This window comes from Colias eurytheme, chromosome 5, assembly GCF_061535395.1.
Source record: "Colias eurytheme isolate Ceu_HAF_F1 chromosome 5, ilColEury1 Martin Lab GWU primary, whole genome shotgun sequence".
In the NCBI taxonomy this organism is placed as follows: domain Eukaryota; kingdom Metazoa; phylum Arthropoda; class Insecta; order Lepidoptera; family Pieridae; genus Colias; species Colias eurytheme.
Window position 1 is genome coordinate 5,386,888 of NC_142984.1, and position 22,056 is coordinate 5,408,943.

At 36.3% G+C, this 22,056-nt stretch overlaps 1 protein-coding gene across 1 annotated transcript; it reads right to left on the reverse strand.

The window, feature by feature from the left end:
- Positions 1 to 15,780: 15,780 nt before the first annotated feature.
- Positions 15,781 to 17,632, reverse strand: LOC149908451 (uncharacterized). Its single transcript, XM_090102278.1, has one exon. The coding sequence runs from the start codon at positions 17,092 to 17,094 to the stop codon at positions 16,216 to 16,218; it is 879 nt and encodes a 292-aa protein (XP_089958404.1). The 5' UTR covers positions 17,095 to 17,632; the 3' UTR covers positions 15,781 to 16,215.
- Positions 17,633 to 22,056: the final 4,424 nt, after the last annotated feature.

Genomic DNA, 22,056 nt, shown 5'->3' on the forward strand with positions numbered 1-22,056 from the left:
ATTGATTGATCTCTCCATAGTCGTATACTCGAATGAAATTGATAAAGCGGAGATGTTAAAAACTGAAGTAGAATCATGTGCATTTCCTTGCACGAATTCAATTAAAGTATCTTCTGATTTACCTAGGTTGGCTTCAAATACTAACGTCTTACACATTATTAATACATAATTAATAATGTGTAAGACGTTATTTTTAAATTATTATTTCAACTTATAAACATATTATGATACTGAGATTGATACTTATTATTTTCGTCGAAAGCATTGATTCAATTAAAACTGCTAATAATAATTATAATTTTGAAGTGTTTCAGATGGCGATGTTTTCTGTTTCATAACCAATTTTTCAAACCCCAATATATTTGATTTTGAAAATGGGGAAACAGAAGAACGTTTCGATACATTATATCTTATAACAAAGCTGGCGAACAATTTTAGTTGGCCTAATGATAAAAGCTCAGCTGAATCAGAGGACAAAACAGGAAAACATTTACCTGGAAAATTAAAGCAATTTCCAAATAAGACACAAAAGCGAAAACCAATTTTCATTGCGGATGGTTTAATTGCTGTAGATATCCTGTATTCATTATCAAAGAATATGCCGTCAGATGTATTTTTCTGCTTCACTCCGCTAACAGCAATGGCAAAATCAATACTGGGGGAATATTTAAATGTAAGATTTTTGCATTTTCATTTTCAGAATATCATAATATGACCCTTCAATTTAAATTACCTATAATTCCAATTTGAATGCAAAGCAAGGAGATGAAAGCTGAAGCAAGGAGATGCGCTGTCACCCATGCTGTTCAACTTAGCACTTGAACACATCATCCGACACATTATTACACTCGATGGTGGAGTGCAACTGAATGGACAGCATAAGGTGATAGGGTATGCCGACGATCTTGCGTTACTAGGAGGTAGGAAGGAAGAGATAGTGTGTGCCGCACTCACTCTGGAAAGGGAAGCAAAGAAAATAGGCCTGCGAATCAACCACGGCAAAAGCGAATACATGCATATGCGCCGATACAAAAACAGCAGGATACCTAGGATCGACCTGTTAGTAGGAGACACTGTCTATAAAGGTGTGGACAAATTTAAATATCTGGGATGCACTGTGACCGATACGTACACGAGGGAAGAGGAAATTGATATAAGAGTACAAAATACCCTCCGCTGCAGTGCAGCCTTACATAAAATACTGGTGTCGAAGATCCTCAGCAGACGAACGAAAATCTTAATCTATAAAACCATATTAAGACCTATATTAATGTACGGCTGTGAGACATGGACACTAACACAAAAAGAAGAAGGCAAGCTCCTAGTCACTGAGAGGAAGATCTTGAGGAAGATGTTTGGGCCAGTGTTAACAGAAGAAGGAATTTGGAGGAGGAGGAAAAACCTGGAACTTGAAGACCTAATGGCTGAGCCAAATATAATCGGTGAGATTAAATCGCAAAGACTCCGATGGCTCGGCCATGTAGAAAGAATGGGGGAAGATCGAGCAGCGAAACGAGCGTACCTGGGACGGCCATCTGGACGCCGTCCGGTTGGCCGTCCTAGGTACCGCTGGAAAGACGAAATCGCCAAAGACCTGCGCACCCTCCAAATCGAAAACTGGCAAGAGATGGCGCAGGATAGAGTAAAATGGAGGCTCTTATTGTCGGAGGCCAAGACTCACTTTGGGTCCCTGCGCCACTCCAGTAGTGTATAATTCCAATTTAAATAAAACGTACAAAGGTTCAATGTAAGACTATTAATGAAATACTTGTGTGGGCGGCGAATGATGAAGTATTTCACATCGAAGTCGAAAAACCTTTATTAATTCATGATGAAGTAGGCGAGACATCACTATGCGATTCAGGAATGATCGGTAAAGACTTCTTAGAATCTTTGAATTTGGATCCCACTCAATTCAACGCTACTTGGATGAAAAAGGATTTCATTGATAAGGTATTAACGAATCCCTCTTTATTACTGGCTTGACGGGTTTGGATATTTACCTATAACGATCTATAAAAATCTCAGCGTTATTATCTAAATTATATTAATAATGAAACATGACTAATTGGGTTCATTGTTCGAATAGTTAATTCGATGGCACTGTCATATTTTGGTCTTCACATTAATACATTCGTACTACGGTCTAAATTATGGTGTATTTAAATTATAGTTTAAACTTATTATTAATTATTGTATGTACCTATGAACCAAACGATAAATTAACTTGTCAGCCAAAATTCGAGGCGTAAAAATGATTTTCATAATTTATTCATTCATTTACTCTTCATACGATTCATTTACATAATTGAATGAGAAAAAGCAAGACCTAAATTCTATATTTATATTTCTGTATTAAAGGTAGCATCGTTCGGAGAAAAAAATCCGTACGGAAGTATTTATAAGGCAGCAGAATTTGCTAAAGCCTTGAAAGCTATTTGGAAAACGCGTGATCCTAAAAACGGGATGAAAACACACAGCTGTAATATGGGCGTCATTAGTGACGGCTCTTTAGGTACAGAAAAAGGTAAATACGACATGGTACATTTATAAGGTGCAAATGGCACAGATGATTCGGTGATTCTCGCATTTGATATTTGATGTGTAATATTTTATTTAAACAAAAGTGCCTAAATAGAAAAGTTTACATAAGTACAAGGTGGACCAAAAGAAGTCATCCGATGTTGTTTGGCTCTTATTTTTTTTCTAAATGAAAAACTTCGATTCTGTTTTTTGATTATGTTTATTTGAACCTTTAAAATTTTATTGGTTAAGTCGAGAAGATGATATCGGCCAAATGGGCGCCGTCACAATTGATTGCCATACGGGCTCGTTTTATGGCATTTCTCATCTTCTTCGGGCGACAAATTCTCGCACTCGTGTCTAATGTTGTCCTTGAGGGCTTCCAAGGTCTCAGCCTTGTTCATGTAAACACGGGACTACAAAAAAACCCCACAAAAAAGTCTGGAACGGTTAAATCGGGCGATCTTTCGGGCCAGTGCAAATCGCTAAAACGAGAGATGAGGCGACTCGGGAAAGCCGCCCTCAGAATATCGGTTGTGGCTCGCGCAGTGTGTGCCGTTGCTCCGTCCTGTTGGAACCACATATTCTCCAGTCCTAATTCGTCCAATTGCGGCAGAAAAAAACTCAGTCAACATGGCCCTATGGCGTGCACCGTGCCCGTAGCATGTTTCCGGCAACAGCGGCGATATTCTCGGCAGAACGGGCGCTCCGGGGCCGGCCACTCTTGGCAACGTCTCGTGTGGTCCCATACTCTTCAAGGTTGGTGGCCAAACGGCGCAGTGTTTGCGCAGTCAGTATCGGACGGCCGGGGAATCGGCGACGAATTGTTACGCAAAAAAGTTGACACGATTATTCCGCGTTATTGGGTACTGTATCGCTCCATGGCTTGTTCACTTGTATTCTACATCTGTCCAGTACACAAATGTCAAAACAGATTTGACATTGGCGGCCATTTGCAAAAATGAGAGCATCTTCCAATAGGGTGATTTCTTTTGGCCCACCTTGTACTTAGCATAAAAAGCAGGCTAATTTGCAATACAAATTCGGAGGGAAATCCGAGGATATTTCTACACGATTTTGATCATGCATAAACCTGGGGAATTAGCACACTCCGTCGATAGTAATTATTATCGTAGTAATAGTATATTATAATTATAGCGTACTTCATTATAATTTGTACCTACTGCTTACCTACTAAGTATTTAAGTTCCCTCCAAAATTATCATGAATGTGAAGCAATAAAATAAGTAAATCACAGTTGCCAGAAATAGTAAACCATGGTGTACCTAATATTATCTTATTGTAGGACTTCCATACATTTTGCCAATTAATTTTAACGGTGAGAAGTGGAGCGTGAGTAAAAAATATTTCGAAGACAATGCTCATTTAAAACAAGAGTTAAAAAGGATAAATTCGACGGCAAAGAAACATCATAAAAAGGTAACGTTTCTTAAATGTTTACACTTTACTGTTATAACAATGATTCAAATATAAACAGGATTACCGCATTTTAGAAAGCATTTTATAAAATTGTTGCAGTTGATAACTCATTGCAAAAAGTTTCTAGAGGAAAATGTCATTAATCAAGCCTTTATACCGTCGGACGTTGATAGTGGATCAGTATATTGAAACCAAATAATAAAAGATGCAAAAACATGAATATATATTTTATTTTTGCTTCTGTAATAAATTCCATGACATTTGTATTTGTTAAGTTTTATTTTATATTAAATGGAAATTTTTACAAAACATAATACAAGTGCTTTTTGTTCCCAATTGGCGACTAATTGTTGTCTAAAATCTAAGCCACAGTATTATAATATAATTACGAAATATATTGTAATAGTGTCTAACTATACAAAGTGGGATAATCGTAGATAATATTTTGTAACAAGTTTGTGTTTCATATTTTTGTTATCAAAAAGAGTTAATTATTGACGATCAAGATTGAAATGGATGTAGGTAGAGACCAGTGCGTTGTCTGTGTGAGACAGTCACCTCCCAATCAACCCTCAAATCTCTATTTTACGCTCATATGTTAAGAACTCTACGGAAAATTTGCTAAGTACTTTATTTATGCAAATAAGAAAGACGAACGATAAATATATAATTACAATTGCTCTATTGCACTGTCTTTTCCATATTAACATATTCAGTATAGTATAATACAATTTTTATGTAACCAGTTACTAATTATTCAGCAATATATGATGTACCTAAGTACATCCCCGTAAACAAGACCGTAGAGAATACGAGAATGCATACCAACTACAAATAGACAATGCAATCACAAGTAATAAAGTCGTGAGGTTAGATCATAATATGGAAGATCAAGTACATGATAGTAAAATAGTAATGATTTGAGATTTTTTCGCGTATCTACTCATTGATAATGCAGATTATTGACAAGTACCTATAATTGATATGTGTATAAACAACACTGCGGGCTGAATACAATGAAATAAAACACCTTTATTTTTCTTAGAACTGTAGCTTAATCTGTTAAATCTATCGAGCCATTAATACAGTGCCAAGTGTTGGCCTGATCTATTGACCAGGCGACGCTGGTAACGTGGGAAGGGAAAAACAAATAAAAGCGCATTTACCGACCGATTAATATATTCGGCGGGCTTCGGTCTTGAGCCTGGCCGCATCGTTTGTTTAACCTCTTCTGTCAATTTGATTTCCGACCTCAGGGTGTGTAATTTCCATTACGGACCGCGCTTTGTTTGCTTGCGCATTATGCTACTTTAATGTATTATACGCATAATTAATACTATTAATTAATAAGATTAGAAATAACGCAAACATAATAGATATGTAGAGCTTTAAAGATGAATACCAAATTAAAATTACTGTCTTTCATTTTCCTAGTTATCTACTTGAAAAATACTTATGAAGTAACATGTTCAATGAATATCACTTGATTATGGCAATCAAATCTAATTCATGTTCATTTAAAAGCATACGTCGAATAGGATTTTCCGTAATCTACCCTTACGCACTTTCAAATTCACATTGTATGTAAATGCCTTAAAATATCCTCGACACTACTAACCTCTATAAATCTTACTGACCTCAGGACAGTATAAACAAGTAACCTCCCAAAGCCATCCAAAATCGGTGTTGCGGGTTTCTTAACTTGATATAAAGTTGAAATACTAACTGGGTATCGTATTATCTAAATAGTGGTTAGGTGGGATCTATTCAAAGCGAGCGCCCATTTGCCGACGTCGTCAGGGAATGCGAATCAAACTCGTCTCATTAGCCCGTAAAGGAAAACTTGGATTAGTTCGGAAACTTGTAGTAGTGGACGAGAGTAGCGCGTTCGCGACACGGACGTCACTGATGCAACTATATTATAACTTGGTGACACTTTATGATTTAATTAAATTAAATTTTGTTATTAGTTTTAATATGGGATTTGAGAAATTTATGTCGAACATCGTAAAACGTAATACGCTTTTAACAATTTATGCTCTTCCTTGCTAATTTTACTTCTGAGTATGGAATTTTAGAATGTTTTGATGTACAAAAATAAATAAATAAATTTTACTTTAATAGCTCTTTGGTAGCTAGGAAGCCTGAACTTCTGTGAAAGTCTTACATGCTTTCACCGAACTACAGACTTTAATTACAGAATACGAAGTAATTTTAAATTTTATAGTTTCATTAAGATCTTGCCAAAGCAAGTAATCACGTTTATTCTGATGTATTAATATTGCAGTTTATTCCCTATTCAAATTAATAATATACAATATAAAAAATTAATTAAAACCTAACTATTAAGATACTAAATTAAGAATTTGTTACAGAAAGAACATAAATATGTAAAAGAAATACTAATTTCCCGGAATTTTATTTGTTATTTAAGAGTCTAACTTGAAAATTATATTTATAAGTAGAGTCGTAAGCGAAGCTTATACTTAAAGGAGCTTGTATTTAATAAAGCTTTTGAAAGAAGCGCGTTTGATACTGGGATGCTTTAAAGTATATTATTAATTAAATAACGAATGCTGTTGTTATAACCATTTTTCACTTTAAAAGTATAAGTAAACGGAAATGGTTTATTTCAACCATGATAATATTATATTTAAATTAGAATGATATAAAAAAGAGCACGTGCGCCGAGCACACGTGTCAGGGGTGAAACTTCTTTGGAAAGATTCAAAGATACCAAAATCGTCGCCTTACTTCATGACCCGACGATATTGCCATGACCCGACCTTGAAATTTTACTCGCAACACGCCTATAGAAGATTAATCACTAAAAAAAATTTCGACCTATTTATTTATTGCCTACTAATTAACAAAATATAATAAGAATTGATAAGACCTTGGCAGTGACATAGAGCGTGGAGGCGAGTATGAGGTCGTACGTATATATTTTTACCCTTCCCGAGAGTCGGTCTTAGTATCACATTAACGTGGCGCGATCGTGTGACGCTCCTGCCGCTTTGTGTCGCTCTAGAGACATTTGTTATCTGCCCCAGCTTGCTTCTTGGATTTATTGACTTTTTTCCTGCCTTAATTTCCAGAGATTCGGTCGAATGGACGAACGCCACCACCGGAACATTAATGTCACCCGAGGGAAATATCCTTTGTGCTTCATAGTATTTTTAATTTCTCATTTGTTTTGCATGGTATTTTGGATCTAAACAACTATAAGTATTTAATTGCAACCAATAATGAGTATATAAGCGTTATTCGAAATTAAATTTGGTATTTGATTATTTGAAATATTCTATGTTGATCGATGAGGTGATAGTAAAAATTTCAAATATTTTTTTCTATATTTAAAAGAATACATTTCTTAGCACTCTCAAGGAAACTGTAATGTTATTATTTTATAATTCCATAACGATAAAATAAAGTCTGGGCATGGGATCGGGTAAGGGTCGAAAGATTTGTTAAAAATTCAGTACCGCTATGTGGAAAAGGAGTTTACATTCAACGATCTAAAAATTACTTTTTCTTGTTTTTCGTTTTATTCCCCTAATTTTCAAATTAAATCTTAATACGAATTTAAAATTTTATTTAAAATTCTTTAACCCAATTTTTTCATACTTTTTTGCAAGCGCAGTCTATCCTGTCCGTAAGCAAGTTTCTATTTAAACTTGGTTGGTTAAATAAAAATATGAAAAAATAAAAGATGATTTAAATGTTATTTGCATTGTTTTTACAGTAAGGAAATTTATTATACCTATTTTATATTATGACATAATTATTGTAGCTGTATATGAATTAAAAAATCTTGTAGTCATTGCTGCCGTTGCTGCCAGTCGAATAAATGGGTTCTTTATAAAATTGAAACAGCACTGGAAAATAATAATATGCATTAGCACTGGTGTCTATAGCTTATCAGGATTAAAAGCTTTCAATTAAAATATTCGAGACCTTTGTCCAGAGAGTTTCCGTAGGCAACCGGGCATGAAATTTTATTTAATCGTTGGAAAGAAGTGCGTCTCGGCTAATGCAGATTGCGAAGCTCACCCCTGCCCCGGTTAATTTATAGCTCAACAAAATTTTATTTTTTCAACTGTTCATTCTTTCTTTTTTATAGTTAATAGACTGTAGATTTTAGTTTCACATTTAATTTGTAAAGATCACGTCTGTGTCACTTAAGTATTTCATGTTGGGAAATTAAAATGTTTATAGTTGGGGCGAAAAGGAGCATAAGAGAAAATGTTTATCGTTAGGACGCAAAAAGGGCATGAAAGAATGAGAAGTGATTGATATAATAATAAATATGGATGTCATTAAATTTAAATTTGAATATAGGCATTTGCTTCACACCTGAAGGTTCAGGATTGCGTATTTTATCTGTTCCTAAAGTTTGCCATTTCCGGCGACCTTTTCTTGTTAACATCTATGTCGAGAAATCGAACGATTACCTACTAAGATATAAGGGCGTGAAAAGGATAAATAAATTCTGTGGGAGCATTAGATAAGGGAATAGCCTTAGTAATGTCTTTGGGATGTCGTAAATGCAAATGTAGCGATATGTCATTGATAAATATAACAACTAATTTTCCGTTCTGGCGAATCAGTACCTATTTGAATTATTTATTTATTTATTTATATTTTAGGAGAATCTACAGCTGTATCCTTAAAGATAGTCACATAATATAATATTTACGCCAATAAGCCATTTACAGATTCTCACGGTTAGAATAATGTTAATATATAACAATTACAAATGTGAGCGATTACGTACACGAATCAAATGCTTAAAACCAATGCTATTGTAACACTAATCAAATTACATATCAACTTGACCACCAAACTGACGGAAGAACTCATTAGCTAACTGACGCTTAATGGAGTAAGAACTGCTGCAGAACAAGTCAAAATCGAACTGTTTTGATAGCTTGTTAAAATTATTGCTTACGCGTAGAATAAACGAGTTTTGACGATAGTTAGTGCTGACTGCGGAAGTAAAGATAGGATTATATTTACGAGATAAAATTGAGGGTGTGTATAAAGAAATTTTGGCTAGTAGTTCTGGGCAGTCTATTTTATTGGATGTAATGCCTAAAAGTAATAAAATATCAGAAATCTCCCGGCGATATGTTAGGGGTAGGAAGTGAAATTTGCTGCAGACCTCGTAATAATCCTCAGATTTGTACGGGACGTGTAATCGGTAACATAGGAATTTCAAAAATTTCATCTGTATTCGTTCAATTCTAGTTATATATTTATCGTATCGCGGATTCCATATTGGCGATGCATATTCTAGAATGCTACGTACGTAAGCACAAAACAGAATTTTAAACGTTTTCGCCTTTTTAAAATCTGACGAAATTCTCATTATAAAGCCTAAAGCTTTAGAAGCTTTAGCTAGAATATAATCGATATGTTTATCAAACATGAGTTTTGGGTCATGTATCACTCCTAGATCTCTTATGTCAGGGCTAGTTATATTTGTTTATTCTTAATAATTTTGTAAAATTATTGTAGGATAAAATCTGTAGAGAATATTATATCCTAAAATAAAATAACATTCAAGTGGTTCGAGTATTGATATTTAACGAAAAATATTAAAATTAGCTTACTAAGTAGGTGCATAGAGCTTTCATTTTATTGTTTTACCTTCCATTAAATATCCGTTTGAGCGGGTGACATTACTTTCATTATTTTCATAGTTATTTTCCCAGAAAATGAATCCAGTTAGAGTTTTTAATTAAATATCTAATTGTAAAGAATGCTGACTTTTGATTGTTTTTGTTAAAGATGGTTCATTAATAAGTACATAGACATGTTATTAAATTAAATTATCTCTAGCTCGTTATTAAGAAAAAATATTAATTTTACATGTGAACGTTATGTCATTTTTTTCTTCATTTGTCTTTCTCTTGTGTTTCTATATGAGGAAATAACTGAATAATTGATTAACTGCTCGAGCCGCCCGCGCGCCCGTGTACGGCCGCTCTAAGATTATGCTTAGGTATTGCAAAAATATTAATGATTTTTTTGATGTGTTTTAATATAGTTGAAATGTAACAATCACACATAGGTAGATTTCATTAAAAATATATTATTTTTAAGCAATAGAAACTGAATTAGGTGATTCTTAAATTGTTTTAACTATTTATAAAACGCAATTAAGTTTTCAGGTAGTTTATCGTATAAAACAAATAGGGGTATAATTAAAGATAGGTCAGTTGATTCAGTTGAATACTAAATCCTGGTTCGTGCATTGCATTTCAATTTTTAAAGTTCGACGCATACCTATTATTGTTTAATATGAAAATATGAAAATATAAAATAACGACTTGATATACCTTATATTGATATGTATGTTATAGTTATATCACATATAACTTAATTTATTACATATTAAGTACTAACTATTTGTTACAGTTTATTTGCAATACATTTCTATTTCCAAAATAATATTAAACAGTATCACTTTCTTAATGATAGCTTTGGAGAAGTAGACAGACATAGAAGACAATTTATGATTTTTTTATAAGTACTAGATTACAGGTATCACAAGGTGATTCGCTGAACAGATATTTCTTGTATTCTTCCCTGTACACACATTCATTCGATGCTTGTAGCTTTAAGTGTAATAAATCTTGTGTGTGCTATGGACTGAGGAGGGGACAATAAAACAAGAGTGTCCGACACGCGGCGTAGATAAATCAGACACATTTGTGCGAGCCGTGACAGCCACCCTTCAGCGATTCAATGTTTTCATCATATCTCAGTGAGCTGCGATTGCTTTTACTGCAGAAGTATTAATCTTTGTAAGTGTCTGGTGTGTTCGTTTACAGCTCCGAATTTACGGTTTGGAGTATCACGTTAAATTGTCGTTACAACCGCTTGCGCCTGAGTTTACTTTAAAGATTTAATATACAACTATATCTAAGATAGATACAACAATTATGATAAATTCATTGCATAATATTAACGTTGGTTGTGGGGTGCGTGATAATTGATATTAATTACACTAGGTACAGTACCTTTGGGTGATGCACAAATAACCACACACTCACAGTTTTAACGTTTATTATCTCCACACAGAAGGAGAGAGACAATGGAGAATGTTCACTAATTTTGATTATTAGCACTCCATATTCTCTGTCAAAAATAAAAAATACTAGTGAAAAAATTACTTCGATACGTCAATTAGTTTCTGATTTAGAAGTAAAACAAGTTGTAAATGAGTTGTAAACGCCCGGTGATGGTGTGACGTCACACCACAACACGCTCAATCTGGCTCACTCAGTCCGCTAGCGATCGCGCGCCCGTGCCGTCGAAATTATAATTAAATACTTTTTAAAATGTCCAATCCAAATACCTGAAAATCATGTGTTGTTCCTAAATGTAAAAATACAACTACCAATTCGCCGGATAAGTTGTTTTTTATAGTTGCAAAGGACGTAAACAAAAAATGGTCAGAGGTGTAAAACCTTTGGTGTCAGAATTTTCCGTGTTCTTACATAGTACTACATATTATAATAACATATTACAAATCTGCGTAGGAGAAATAGCCTGTTCAGAACTTCTTAGCTTAATAAATTATCGCATCCCATCCAGATCAACACGCTCAAAAGACTTATTTCATATACCAACCGCCAGAACCAATACGGGTCTTCGTGTGCCTCTTCACAGAATGTCTAGTTTTTATAATACCTATATGAATGATCTTGATATATTTTCTTGTTCCTCTTCGTCTTACAAAATGAATGTAAAAAAATTGCTATTGAACATGTAAGAATGTTAATATGTAAAGATTTTGCAAATACGTAGACCTATTTACCTCCGTCTTTATGTACGCATGAAAATATTAATCAACGATTGTCTTTTGTGGTTTTTTCATTGTCTTTCCTACTGCTGGGTGTTGGCAAAAATAATATTATATGTTCACAGTGAAACCACTATAAGGAGGCATTTTCATGTATTTTTAGTTAATAAGATTTTTTTTTTGTTTTATATATCTCTGTCTTTGTCTCTGTATGTTTTCCAATAAAGAAAATAAAATAAAATAATATAAAAAATATTTTGAGAACATTGCAGCTGTTTTGCGTTATCCTTTGTTTTCTATATACAAGTTTTAATATATACTAGACTGTGCTTCTGCTCTGCTCGTATGGGCTAGTATAGGTAGATGGCTAGTAAGATTTTTTCTTGTTTTAAGTTGAGAATGATATGGAGAACTATACTAAAATATAAGTTGGTCGGGGGAAGAATTAAACAAAAACAGGGTATAGTTCCACACAAATTCAAATGTCAGCAGGAAAATGAAGATAAACCTCAGAGATCAGCAGTGCAAAAACGCCATCGTATAGAATATTTTGAGAAACTTTTAAATAAAGATGAAACTTTGGCATGACTGTTATTTTATTAAACGAATAATAATTACTATTATTGGACTATTAACGAAATTCGCGGACGAAAACCCATCAAAATACTGCGCAAGCTATAACACCTACTACAGCGCTGCCGACTTGATACTAAGCGCGGGGGCGCGGCCGCGCGGCGCGTTGTGACGTGACGTCACAAGCGGTCACGTGACTTTAGCGGGACTCGATATTTTTCGAAACTTTGAATGCGTATAAAATCAAAACTACTTGGTATTTTTGAATACGACAAAAACTAGTGTATTTGTATACATACAGGCTTTACTGAGACACAATTTCAAGGGATTTGGCATACCTAGTAACATTCTTCATTATCAGATACAAGCAACACTTTGGGCATGAAAATACAAGAACAAAAAGACACTGACTAGATGCGCATTCGGTAACTAAGATCGAACTGTTAATTTTACAATTGTGAAGAAACTTGAAGAAATATTCCGATCTACCCGCTGGGACCGTGATAATTTCGTCGCGGCACGCATACTACGCGAATACCGCGACTCCGTCATAAAATAATAAATATTATAATTATTTTGTATGAGTGTAATGCATGTCTGTATTTTTTGTGTTTTGTGTAATGAATGTTTAGTGTTATAATTAAATACGAATATAAATATGAAATAAAATATTTAAATACTTGTTGTGTCTAATATATACGTATGATAAAATACATACACTAAAATATCGTGTGTTAGCCACATCACTCCCCTCCAGAGACCGGGTTAAGGGCGATAAAAGTCTGGGAAGTGAACTCTCCTCCCAGAGCGAGTGGTATATGCCACAGGAGCACTGGGAAGAGGTAGGGGAGGATCGGGAGGTGGAAGAGCGGGAGAAGGAAGGATTTCGGTAGGAGACGACAGTAAGTAGGCTGGCTTAAGGCGGTCTATGCTAACTGTCGTTGACTTTCCTTTTAATTTAATTTTGAAAAATTTGTGATCTCTTGAAATGACCTCATGTGGCCCTGTATATGCGGGTTGTAAAGAGCCGCGCAGTGCGTCTTCCCTAAGGAATACGTGACCACATGAGGCTAAATCTTTGTAGATGAATATGTTTTTCTTACCATGATGTTGAGTTGGTACTGGCCGAATATTCCGGGCGAAATTTGTCAAGCGAGCTGATAAGTCGGTGATATCGGTAGTATAAGACGAAGTGTCGTGCCCAAAAAATTCACCTGGTAGGCGAAGTGGTTCACCGAAAACCAGCTCAGCTGAGGAGGAGTGCAGATCCTCTTTTACAGCACTTCTTATGCCGAGAAGCACGAGAGGTAGTGTTTCTACCCAGTTTGCGTCGGCGTGACAGGTAATTGCAGCTTTCAATTGTCTGTGGAAGCGCTCCACCAAGCCGTTGCACTGCGGGTGATATGCCGTTGTCTTACGGTGATCGAAGCCGATAGACTTAGCGAGCGTCTGGAATAGGGCCGATTGAAATTGTGCACCGCGGTCGGTAACGACGTCGGTTGGACAACCATAACGGGCTACCCAGCAGGACACGAAAGCTTTCGCGACAGTTTCTGCGGTGATGTCGGTAAGTGGTACAGCTTCCGGCCATCGCGTGAAGCGATCGACGGCTGTTAGGCAATACCGATAATCACCGCAAGGTGGTAATGGGCCAATTAGGTCTATATGAACATGTTTGAATCGCGCTGAAGGTAAAGCGAGCGTACCAATAGGTGACGCGACATGCCTGTTCACCTTCGAGCGCTGACAGGTCAAACATGCCTTAGACCATTCGCGGCAGTCCTTCCGCATTAAAGGCCAGACAAACCTCTGTGCAACGAGCTTGGCTGATGAATTTGCGCCTGGGTGACTCAATGAGTGCAGACAATTGAAAACCTGCTGACGCAGTTGTGTAGGGACGAAAGGTCTGGGAGTCGGTGTACTGACGTCGCAGTACAGTTGAGTGCGACTTCCAGGTAAATTCATCCGTTTTAGGCGAAGAGATGATTCACCTGTGAGATGCGCAGTGAGCTCAGGATCTGTAGCTTGCAACCTTGCCATCTCTTCTAAGTCGACAGGTCTCTGCAGTTCACATACGCGCGATAAAGTATCGGCGACGACATTGTTTGCACCGGATATGTGCTGTATGTCGGTTGTGAACTGTGAGATGTAGTCGAGGTGTCTATACTGACGCGGCGTGCAGTTACTTTTCCTCTCGTGGAAAGCGTAACACAACGGCTTGTGGTCAGTATAGATCGTGAAATGATTAGCCTCCAGCATGTGTCGGAAGTACCTTATGCTCTCGTAGATGGCAAGGAGCTCTCGATCGTATGGTGAGTATTTTACCTGTGACGGGCTCAACTTGCGCGAGAAGAATGCGAGCGGCTGCCAATCATCATCTTTAAGCTGTTGTAGGACTCCACCTATCGCTGTATCTGAAGCGTCAGTGACGAGTCCTAATTTAGCTTCACTGGCAGGATGAGCGAGCAGGGCTGCTTCGCAAAGGCTTTTCTTACAGTCCTGGAATGACTGCAGCGAATTTCCTTCTATGACCACGGGATGAGAACCTTTGACAGAACCTACAAGCAAAGCATTTAAAGGTGCTTGAATTTGGGCAGCATTGGGCAAGAAACGTCGATAAAAATTAACCATGCCCAAGAATCTTCGAAGCTCTCGAACGGTTCCTGGAACAGGAAAATCGGCGATGGCTTGCACCTTGCTGTCCAAAGGTTTGGTTCCCTTTTCAGAGATTTCGTAGCCTAGAAATGTTACCTTAGGAGCGCCGAAGACACACTTGGCTGTGTTAATAAGAACACCATAATCTCTCATACGGGTAAAGAGTTGGCGCAGGTGGTCTTCGTGCTCCTGTGCTGATCTGCTGAAGATCAGGAAGTCGTCAAGATAAGGATAACAGAAATCTAGGCCTCGCGTCAACTCATCGACAAATCTCTGAAAAGTTTGACCTGCGTTGCGAAGTCCGAAGGTCATAAAAGGAAATTCGTACAAACCGAAGGGTGTGGTGATCGCTGTCTTCGGGATATCACCTTCAAAAACAGGAATCTGGTTGTAGGCCTTAACTAAATCGATGACAGAGAAGATAGTACAACCAGACAGACAGTGTGAAAAGTCCTGTATGTGCCTGATTGGATACTTATCTGGTATCGTTCTTGCGTTGAGAAGTCTGTAGTCACCGCATGGACGCCATCCATTGTCCTTCTTCGATGCGAGGTGAAGCGGAGACGACCACGGGCTGTCAGATGGACGGGCTGTTCCGTTGGCTATCATAGCCTCGAATTCCTGCTTTGCTATTTTGAGTTTGTCAGGAGCCAAACGCCTAGGAGAACAGGAAACAGGAGGGCCAGGAGTTGTGCGAATGTGGTGTGTAGTGTCGTGTTTGACAATACCTGGAGTACCAGCGGGGCGTGTTAGTTCTGGGTATTGCGCTAAAATTTTATGATAATTACTATCACCACCAGTTACAACCTTAACACTAGAAATATTACAATTAATCATATTACAATTTATTGCTGAGCTGCTGACATTGGTTAAGCCATCGATCAATTGTTTTTTACTTACGTCAACAATAATTTGGTAGTGTGAAAGAAAATCTACACCAATAATAGCTTTAGTGACGTCAGCTACAACAAAACGCCATGGAAATACGCGACGTAAGCCTAAGTTAAGGTTTAATTGAATGTAACCGTAAGTATCGATGACGGAACCATTAGCAGCACACAGTTGATAATTAGTTTTACATCTTTTTTCAGACACAGCAGTTATAGGGAAAACACAAATATCACTACCAGTATCTATTAGATATTCAACATTAAGAGTGGGGTCTGTTATGAAAAGACGACTTGGGGAATTGGGGCAGTCGTTGGTCGCCATCACTGACTGCCGTGTGCATTTCCCGATGCCTTGAAGTCGCATGGCTTAACGCATCTGTTGGCCTTTGTGCCATGTTTATTATGATACCAGCAGATAGGGTAACGCCGGTAATTAGAGTGGGACCGTCGAGAAGAAGACCGTTGACGACGATGGGGAGAGGGATCTCTGCGCACACGGGGACCGGGTCGGGAACTGCTTACTTGGGTGGATAGCGCGCTCGCCTGGCGCGTCAGCTCCACCACCTGGCGTGCCAAGTCGTCCATTGCCGAAGATGACGATGAAGAAGTCGCTGCAACATGAGTAGTGGGAGCCGCGATCTCGTACACGCGGTCAGCCAGCTCAGCCAGGGCGTCCAGGGACAGCGTAGGTTGTGACGCAACGATCGGCTGCAATCCAGCAGGTAGTCGGCTGGTCCAGATTGTCTTTAAGAAATCTTCTGGAATTTCGGGACCAGCTAGATGCTGCAAATGCCGCAGGAATTGTGACGGCTTGCGTAATCCCAGCTGCTCGTGCATCAACAGCTGTTTCACTTTATTATCTCTAGACACGGATAATCTTTTTATTAATTCCGATTTTAATTTAATATAATCAGCAGGGCCGGTAAGGATGTCTTCGACCTCGACCGCATACTGTCGATCTAATATGGCCAGAATGTGATAAAACTTGGTAGTATTGTCAGTTATGTTCATTATAGCGAATTGCCCTTCAACTTGTGCAAACCATATTGCAGGCTTTTCAGGCCAAAAAGGTGGGATCCGTAAATGTACAGATGGTTGCTGGGCGGGCGACACGTGCAACGGTCGTTCCGCCATTTTGACGCACCTTCGCGCTTGAGTATTAACTCGATCAGCGTTTTCGGAATCACTTGCACTGGACATAGTTTTTATATATATAGTGTTCAGAGGGGTCACCAATTTGTGGGGTGCGTGATAATTGATATTAATTACACTAGGTACAGTACCTTTGGGTGATGCACAAATAACCACACACTCACAGTTTTAACGTTTATTATCTCCACACAGAAGGAGAGAGACAATTATCAGATACAAGCAACACTTTGGGCATGAAAATACAAGAACAAAAAGACACTGACTAGATGCGCATTCGGTAACTAAGATCGAACTGTTAATTTTACAATTGTGAAGAAACTTGAAGAAATATTCCGATCTACCCGCTGGGACCGTGATAATTTCGTCGCGGCACGCATACTACGCGAATACCGCGACTCCGTCATAAAATAATAAATATTATAATTATTTTGTATGAGTGTAATGCATGTCTGTATTTTTTGTGTTTTGTGTAATGAATGTTTAGTGTTATAATTAAATACGAATATAAATATGAAATAAAATATTTAAATACTTGTTGTGTCTAATATATACGTATGATAAAATACATACACTAAAATATCGTGTGTTAGCCACATCGGTACCTTTTTGAATTAAGCAATTAGTTCTGTATCGTTTGAGTTATTTAAAAAGTCGAAGTACGAGTACCTACCTATATGCACTTTTGCAGAGGCGGTTTCGCTGTTCGCTGTAAACTTGCATATTGAGCAGAAATTTTCTTTGCAAGGAGTGCACCGAGATGAAGCCTATTCAGACGATGTTTAAAGAGTCCTAAGTTTTATAGGCCAAGCCTTATTAAACAGGTGATGCAAGCCTTAGTATGTGCTCTATATGTGTGCTTAGGTACTTATTTCTTACACTTACCTATTACAATATATTCTGTGCCTTATAAAATGATAATTTAAAAGGGGTTTCAGAATATTTAACTGCAACTTTCAACATATAAATTAAATAAAGCGTAGGAGATAATAACTTGAAGAAATTAATATTTTATGAAGAACAAATAAAGGCCAATCGTTTTCATGTTCTTGGAAACAGCTATTAATATAATTTGAAACAATTTATATTTAATCGTTTTAACTACGCTATCAATATGCTCGTGTTAGAAATGACTAGGATATCAGTTCATAGTTGGAGTGGGAATCGAATTATTGTGTGGAGGATTGCATTTCGCTTAGATCTCCATGCAATCAACGCTTTAAAGCTAGCTGTATAAAATAGAAATTGCTATTGCAATTAATTTTCGCTAAATTTATAGTGAATGAGTGATTCTGACACGGCAGGCGGTAGTCGGACGAGTCTCTTATTTATAGCCAATCTTCGTCAACGTCAACGCGTTATAGCTTCTCATGGTCATGGATATATTGAATTATAACAGTGTCGTAGTTTTGCTATCCTAGCGGTGTTATTGATTTCTCATACTCATATGTACCTTAATTATGTGTTCAAGAACATTTATGAAACGTTCGATTTCATTCAAGGCAATTCAAAAATGTAGATACAGATTAAAATATTCACTTTTTTATTATTCTTATTCATTATTTTCATCACATGTTTTATTCATGGGTTCATTCCCTTATTGATATAGAGAAGTCTGAAAGGATTCTATTCAGGGTTCAAGTTATACTGGAGGATTAGATTGAACAATGGCAATTCGTCTCGTCAGACCTGGGCCAGCTTATCGAGCGTCCACACTCCACACCCTCTGCTGGCACATGCTAACTGAAACTGATTTACTGCATTGATGATAGTTTATTCGCTAGGGTACGCACGTCACACGATTTGCTACGTGGTGCATATATATCGGCTATTCAGGGCTAATAATTTAACGGTAATTAAAGATACAGGCAGAGCAATATATTGCAATACCCGAGACTATTCACAATATCGTTGTTAGTTATAGAGATAGAGATAGATATATAGAATAACTGTAACTATAATGACAAAACATTGACAAACGCTCTTGAAAGAGCAGCGATGTAGGATTGTAGCCGTGTACCTACCGAAAGTTTTAATTTTTTTTAATATCCAAACGATCGAATGAACGAACAATCATCCAAAACGATTATTTACTTAACTGTTACAAAAGTGATACATAAAAAAAAACTAAACCATTCCGTCATCTCGATTTTCCCTGTAAACAGAAGCGAGGTAAGTCTGATTACATAGTGTTTTTAAAAACATTATAACATTAAGAAAAGCACACACAAAAAGGAGATTAATTTTGTGTCATTTAATCATAAAGGAGATAGAACAATATTTGTAGTAATTAACGTTACAGGGTCACAAAGGTTGAAAAACAAAAGATTAATAGTTTCTCGGGAAATAAGCGTATCAAAGAAAATGTCGAGAAAAGCTATTCTGAAGTTAATCTCAGCTCTTAGAACGGTATGGATTGTATTGACATTTTATTGATGCTTTGAAAATAGATTCGAGCAGTCTTGAGTTAATATTCAGGGTTTGCATAGGTCTGAACAGGGTAAATTTTGTTGGTTGAGACAATAAATTAAGTAAACTTTCAAATCTATGTTAAACAGAGCTCTTTAAAATGAAAGCGGTAATTTATAATTATAGCATTAACTATATGACTTATTAATGTTTGGTAAACTTTCCTTCATAATTATTAATGAATTAATTTTCATAATCATCATCAGCTGATCAGCCCATACACTGCAGGGACGGAGTGGTGATATGTGTAATGTGCGGATAAATTGAAAATTCTATTTATTTCTGGCTCGATTTCCGATTTTAAGTGAACGTGATTTTTATAGAGTTATTGTGATAAGATATAATTAACCATTTCGCTTTTGTTTCATTAGTTCAAAAATAGACTACAGAGCTTATAGAACATAAATAGAATATTTATAGGGCTTGTCCAGAGGCGATGAAGAGGACAACTATTATGATAATTAATCTAATACAACTTATAACAATTAATAGTTGTACAGTAAAATCAATACATTAATAATTGATTGATTGAGGTTATTATAGAGTAATGAACTCTATGACTCCTACGCTATGATTATGTTCGTGTGGAGCACGAATTCATGAAACTTATGTTCCGTTTCTATTTTTGAACTTTCTTAAATGTTACCCATGAATAACATCTTTAGCAAATAAAGCTGCTAAGAAGGTTAATAGATATAAATAGTGATATTGAAGTTTGAACACCGCCTGTGAGTGAATCATAATATTCTTTATTGGTGCACACCGTACGTGATTGGGACAACTTTACACGTATAAATATCTACATAGTAAGATTATATATTAATGAAATATACAAAAAAATAATATAATATTATGTTATAGGCACAATATAGGCATGATCGTGATCGTCTAGTGGTTGTTTACGTCAAAAATCTTAACTGACAATACATAAACTTTTTGTCTACTAGATATACTTAGATATACTTATGTTTCGAAAATAAGATTAAAAGAATAGTATTCAATTGCGCAAATGGACAGGAAATTGTTTTTTTCCAAGGATTTCTCATACTTTTTCTTTTAAGATACACGTTTATTCCTGATTTAAACTTTACACCTTAGTAATAGAAGTTTTGATTTTCAGTCAAGATAAAGCAGATTTTATAACCGAAGAATACAGGGGACTTCGTATCGTAGGCGAGCTAATGCGTATATATCATCCCTATGGAAAATTCATTAACAGATAATATAACGTTACATTGCGCCACGAAGACGGTCGGCTCCGGTGCGCGATGTTTTGACCTAATTAATATATCACCGAGGGACGCAACGTCTGCTGAATTAATTTTGATTAATTGAAGATACATCTACGATTTCATCAACCCTTTTCTTGCTAAATCCCAAATTAATTATTTTTACCGTTTATAAATTATTTTTTTTCGTTGCTGGGTAAAATTATGCTATTTATTTTTGAAGTGCCTTTACACATAAGTACTTATTTGTACGTCTCCTAAGACTCCACAATCTTATGTGTGAAAGTTCTATAGATCATCTTTTCTTTAAATATCCTAACCTTCGTTTTTATTTACTTTTTTGTGTTTTTCTACCCACTATTCGTCGTCCTATAAATTTCAAGTTTTTTGGTATCTATTAATATCTACGTTTTCTGCTTGGTTGTAATGTTAGAGTTCATAGCAATAATAGTTCGATTATTTATGACATTAGATTATTATTTTATTATTATTTATTTATTAGTGCTATTATTAAGTCGATGGTGAAGCGTTAGTATTATTATATTTTATTTTATAACATTTAAAGTTTTCATTCGATCTTCGGCTATCGTCGCTATCGTCGTCAATTCACATGACTCATAAACCTATTTTATGCTGTTTACTGAGTCAATATAATGAGTATGTGTATTACAACGACGTATATTTAATCATTAAGTACTTAGAAGTGTGTACTCATCCATACTGACCATTTGACCGGAAAAAATTGGCATTTCTTATACCTAAACTGAGTCCCATGCAATTCAGTAAACTTAGGCGAGTAATTAATGACCTGGCGATAAAGGTTACATCATGAGGCCAGCGTTTACCTTTAGCCTTTAAACCTGTAACGTGTAAGTGTATGAGTAATCCTATAATTACCTCAGTTCAGGAAGGCTCCGTTTTCATTGCTCATAAAGCTCGATGGCTCAACAACGGACAATTCCACTGCACTATAAAGTGTCGGCTAATAGGGATTACTTCACATATGAGCTGAAATTTACTTTCATGGCTTTATTAAGTATTTATCTAGTTATCATCGATTTTGTATTAAATTCGTACAAACGAATATGTTGCATTTTCAGCCAAATTACTTTATTTTTCTGCGATAGCTTGCAAAGAGAAGATACATTACGAAATATCCCAAAGAATTTATTTTTTGTAAGAAAAACGGTTGATCGATTATCACATAAGTAGGCACTTCGATCAAAACCCAAACCACGATTACTAAGAGTTACCAAAGTATTTGGTATTGTTTTCTTGTTGTTAAGAAGATCTTGTGAAAAATGAAGGTGTCGGA

Excerpts from the sequence above, each read along its gene's own strand:
- LOC149908451 (XM_090102278.1), bottom strand. The coding sequence starts at position 17,094 with ATGTCCAGTGCAAGTGATTCCGAAAACGCTGATCGAGTTAATACTCAA.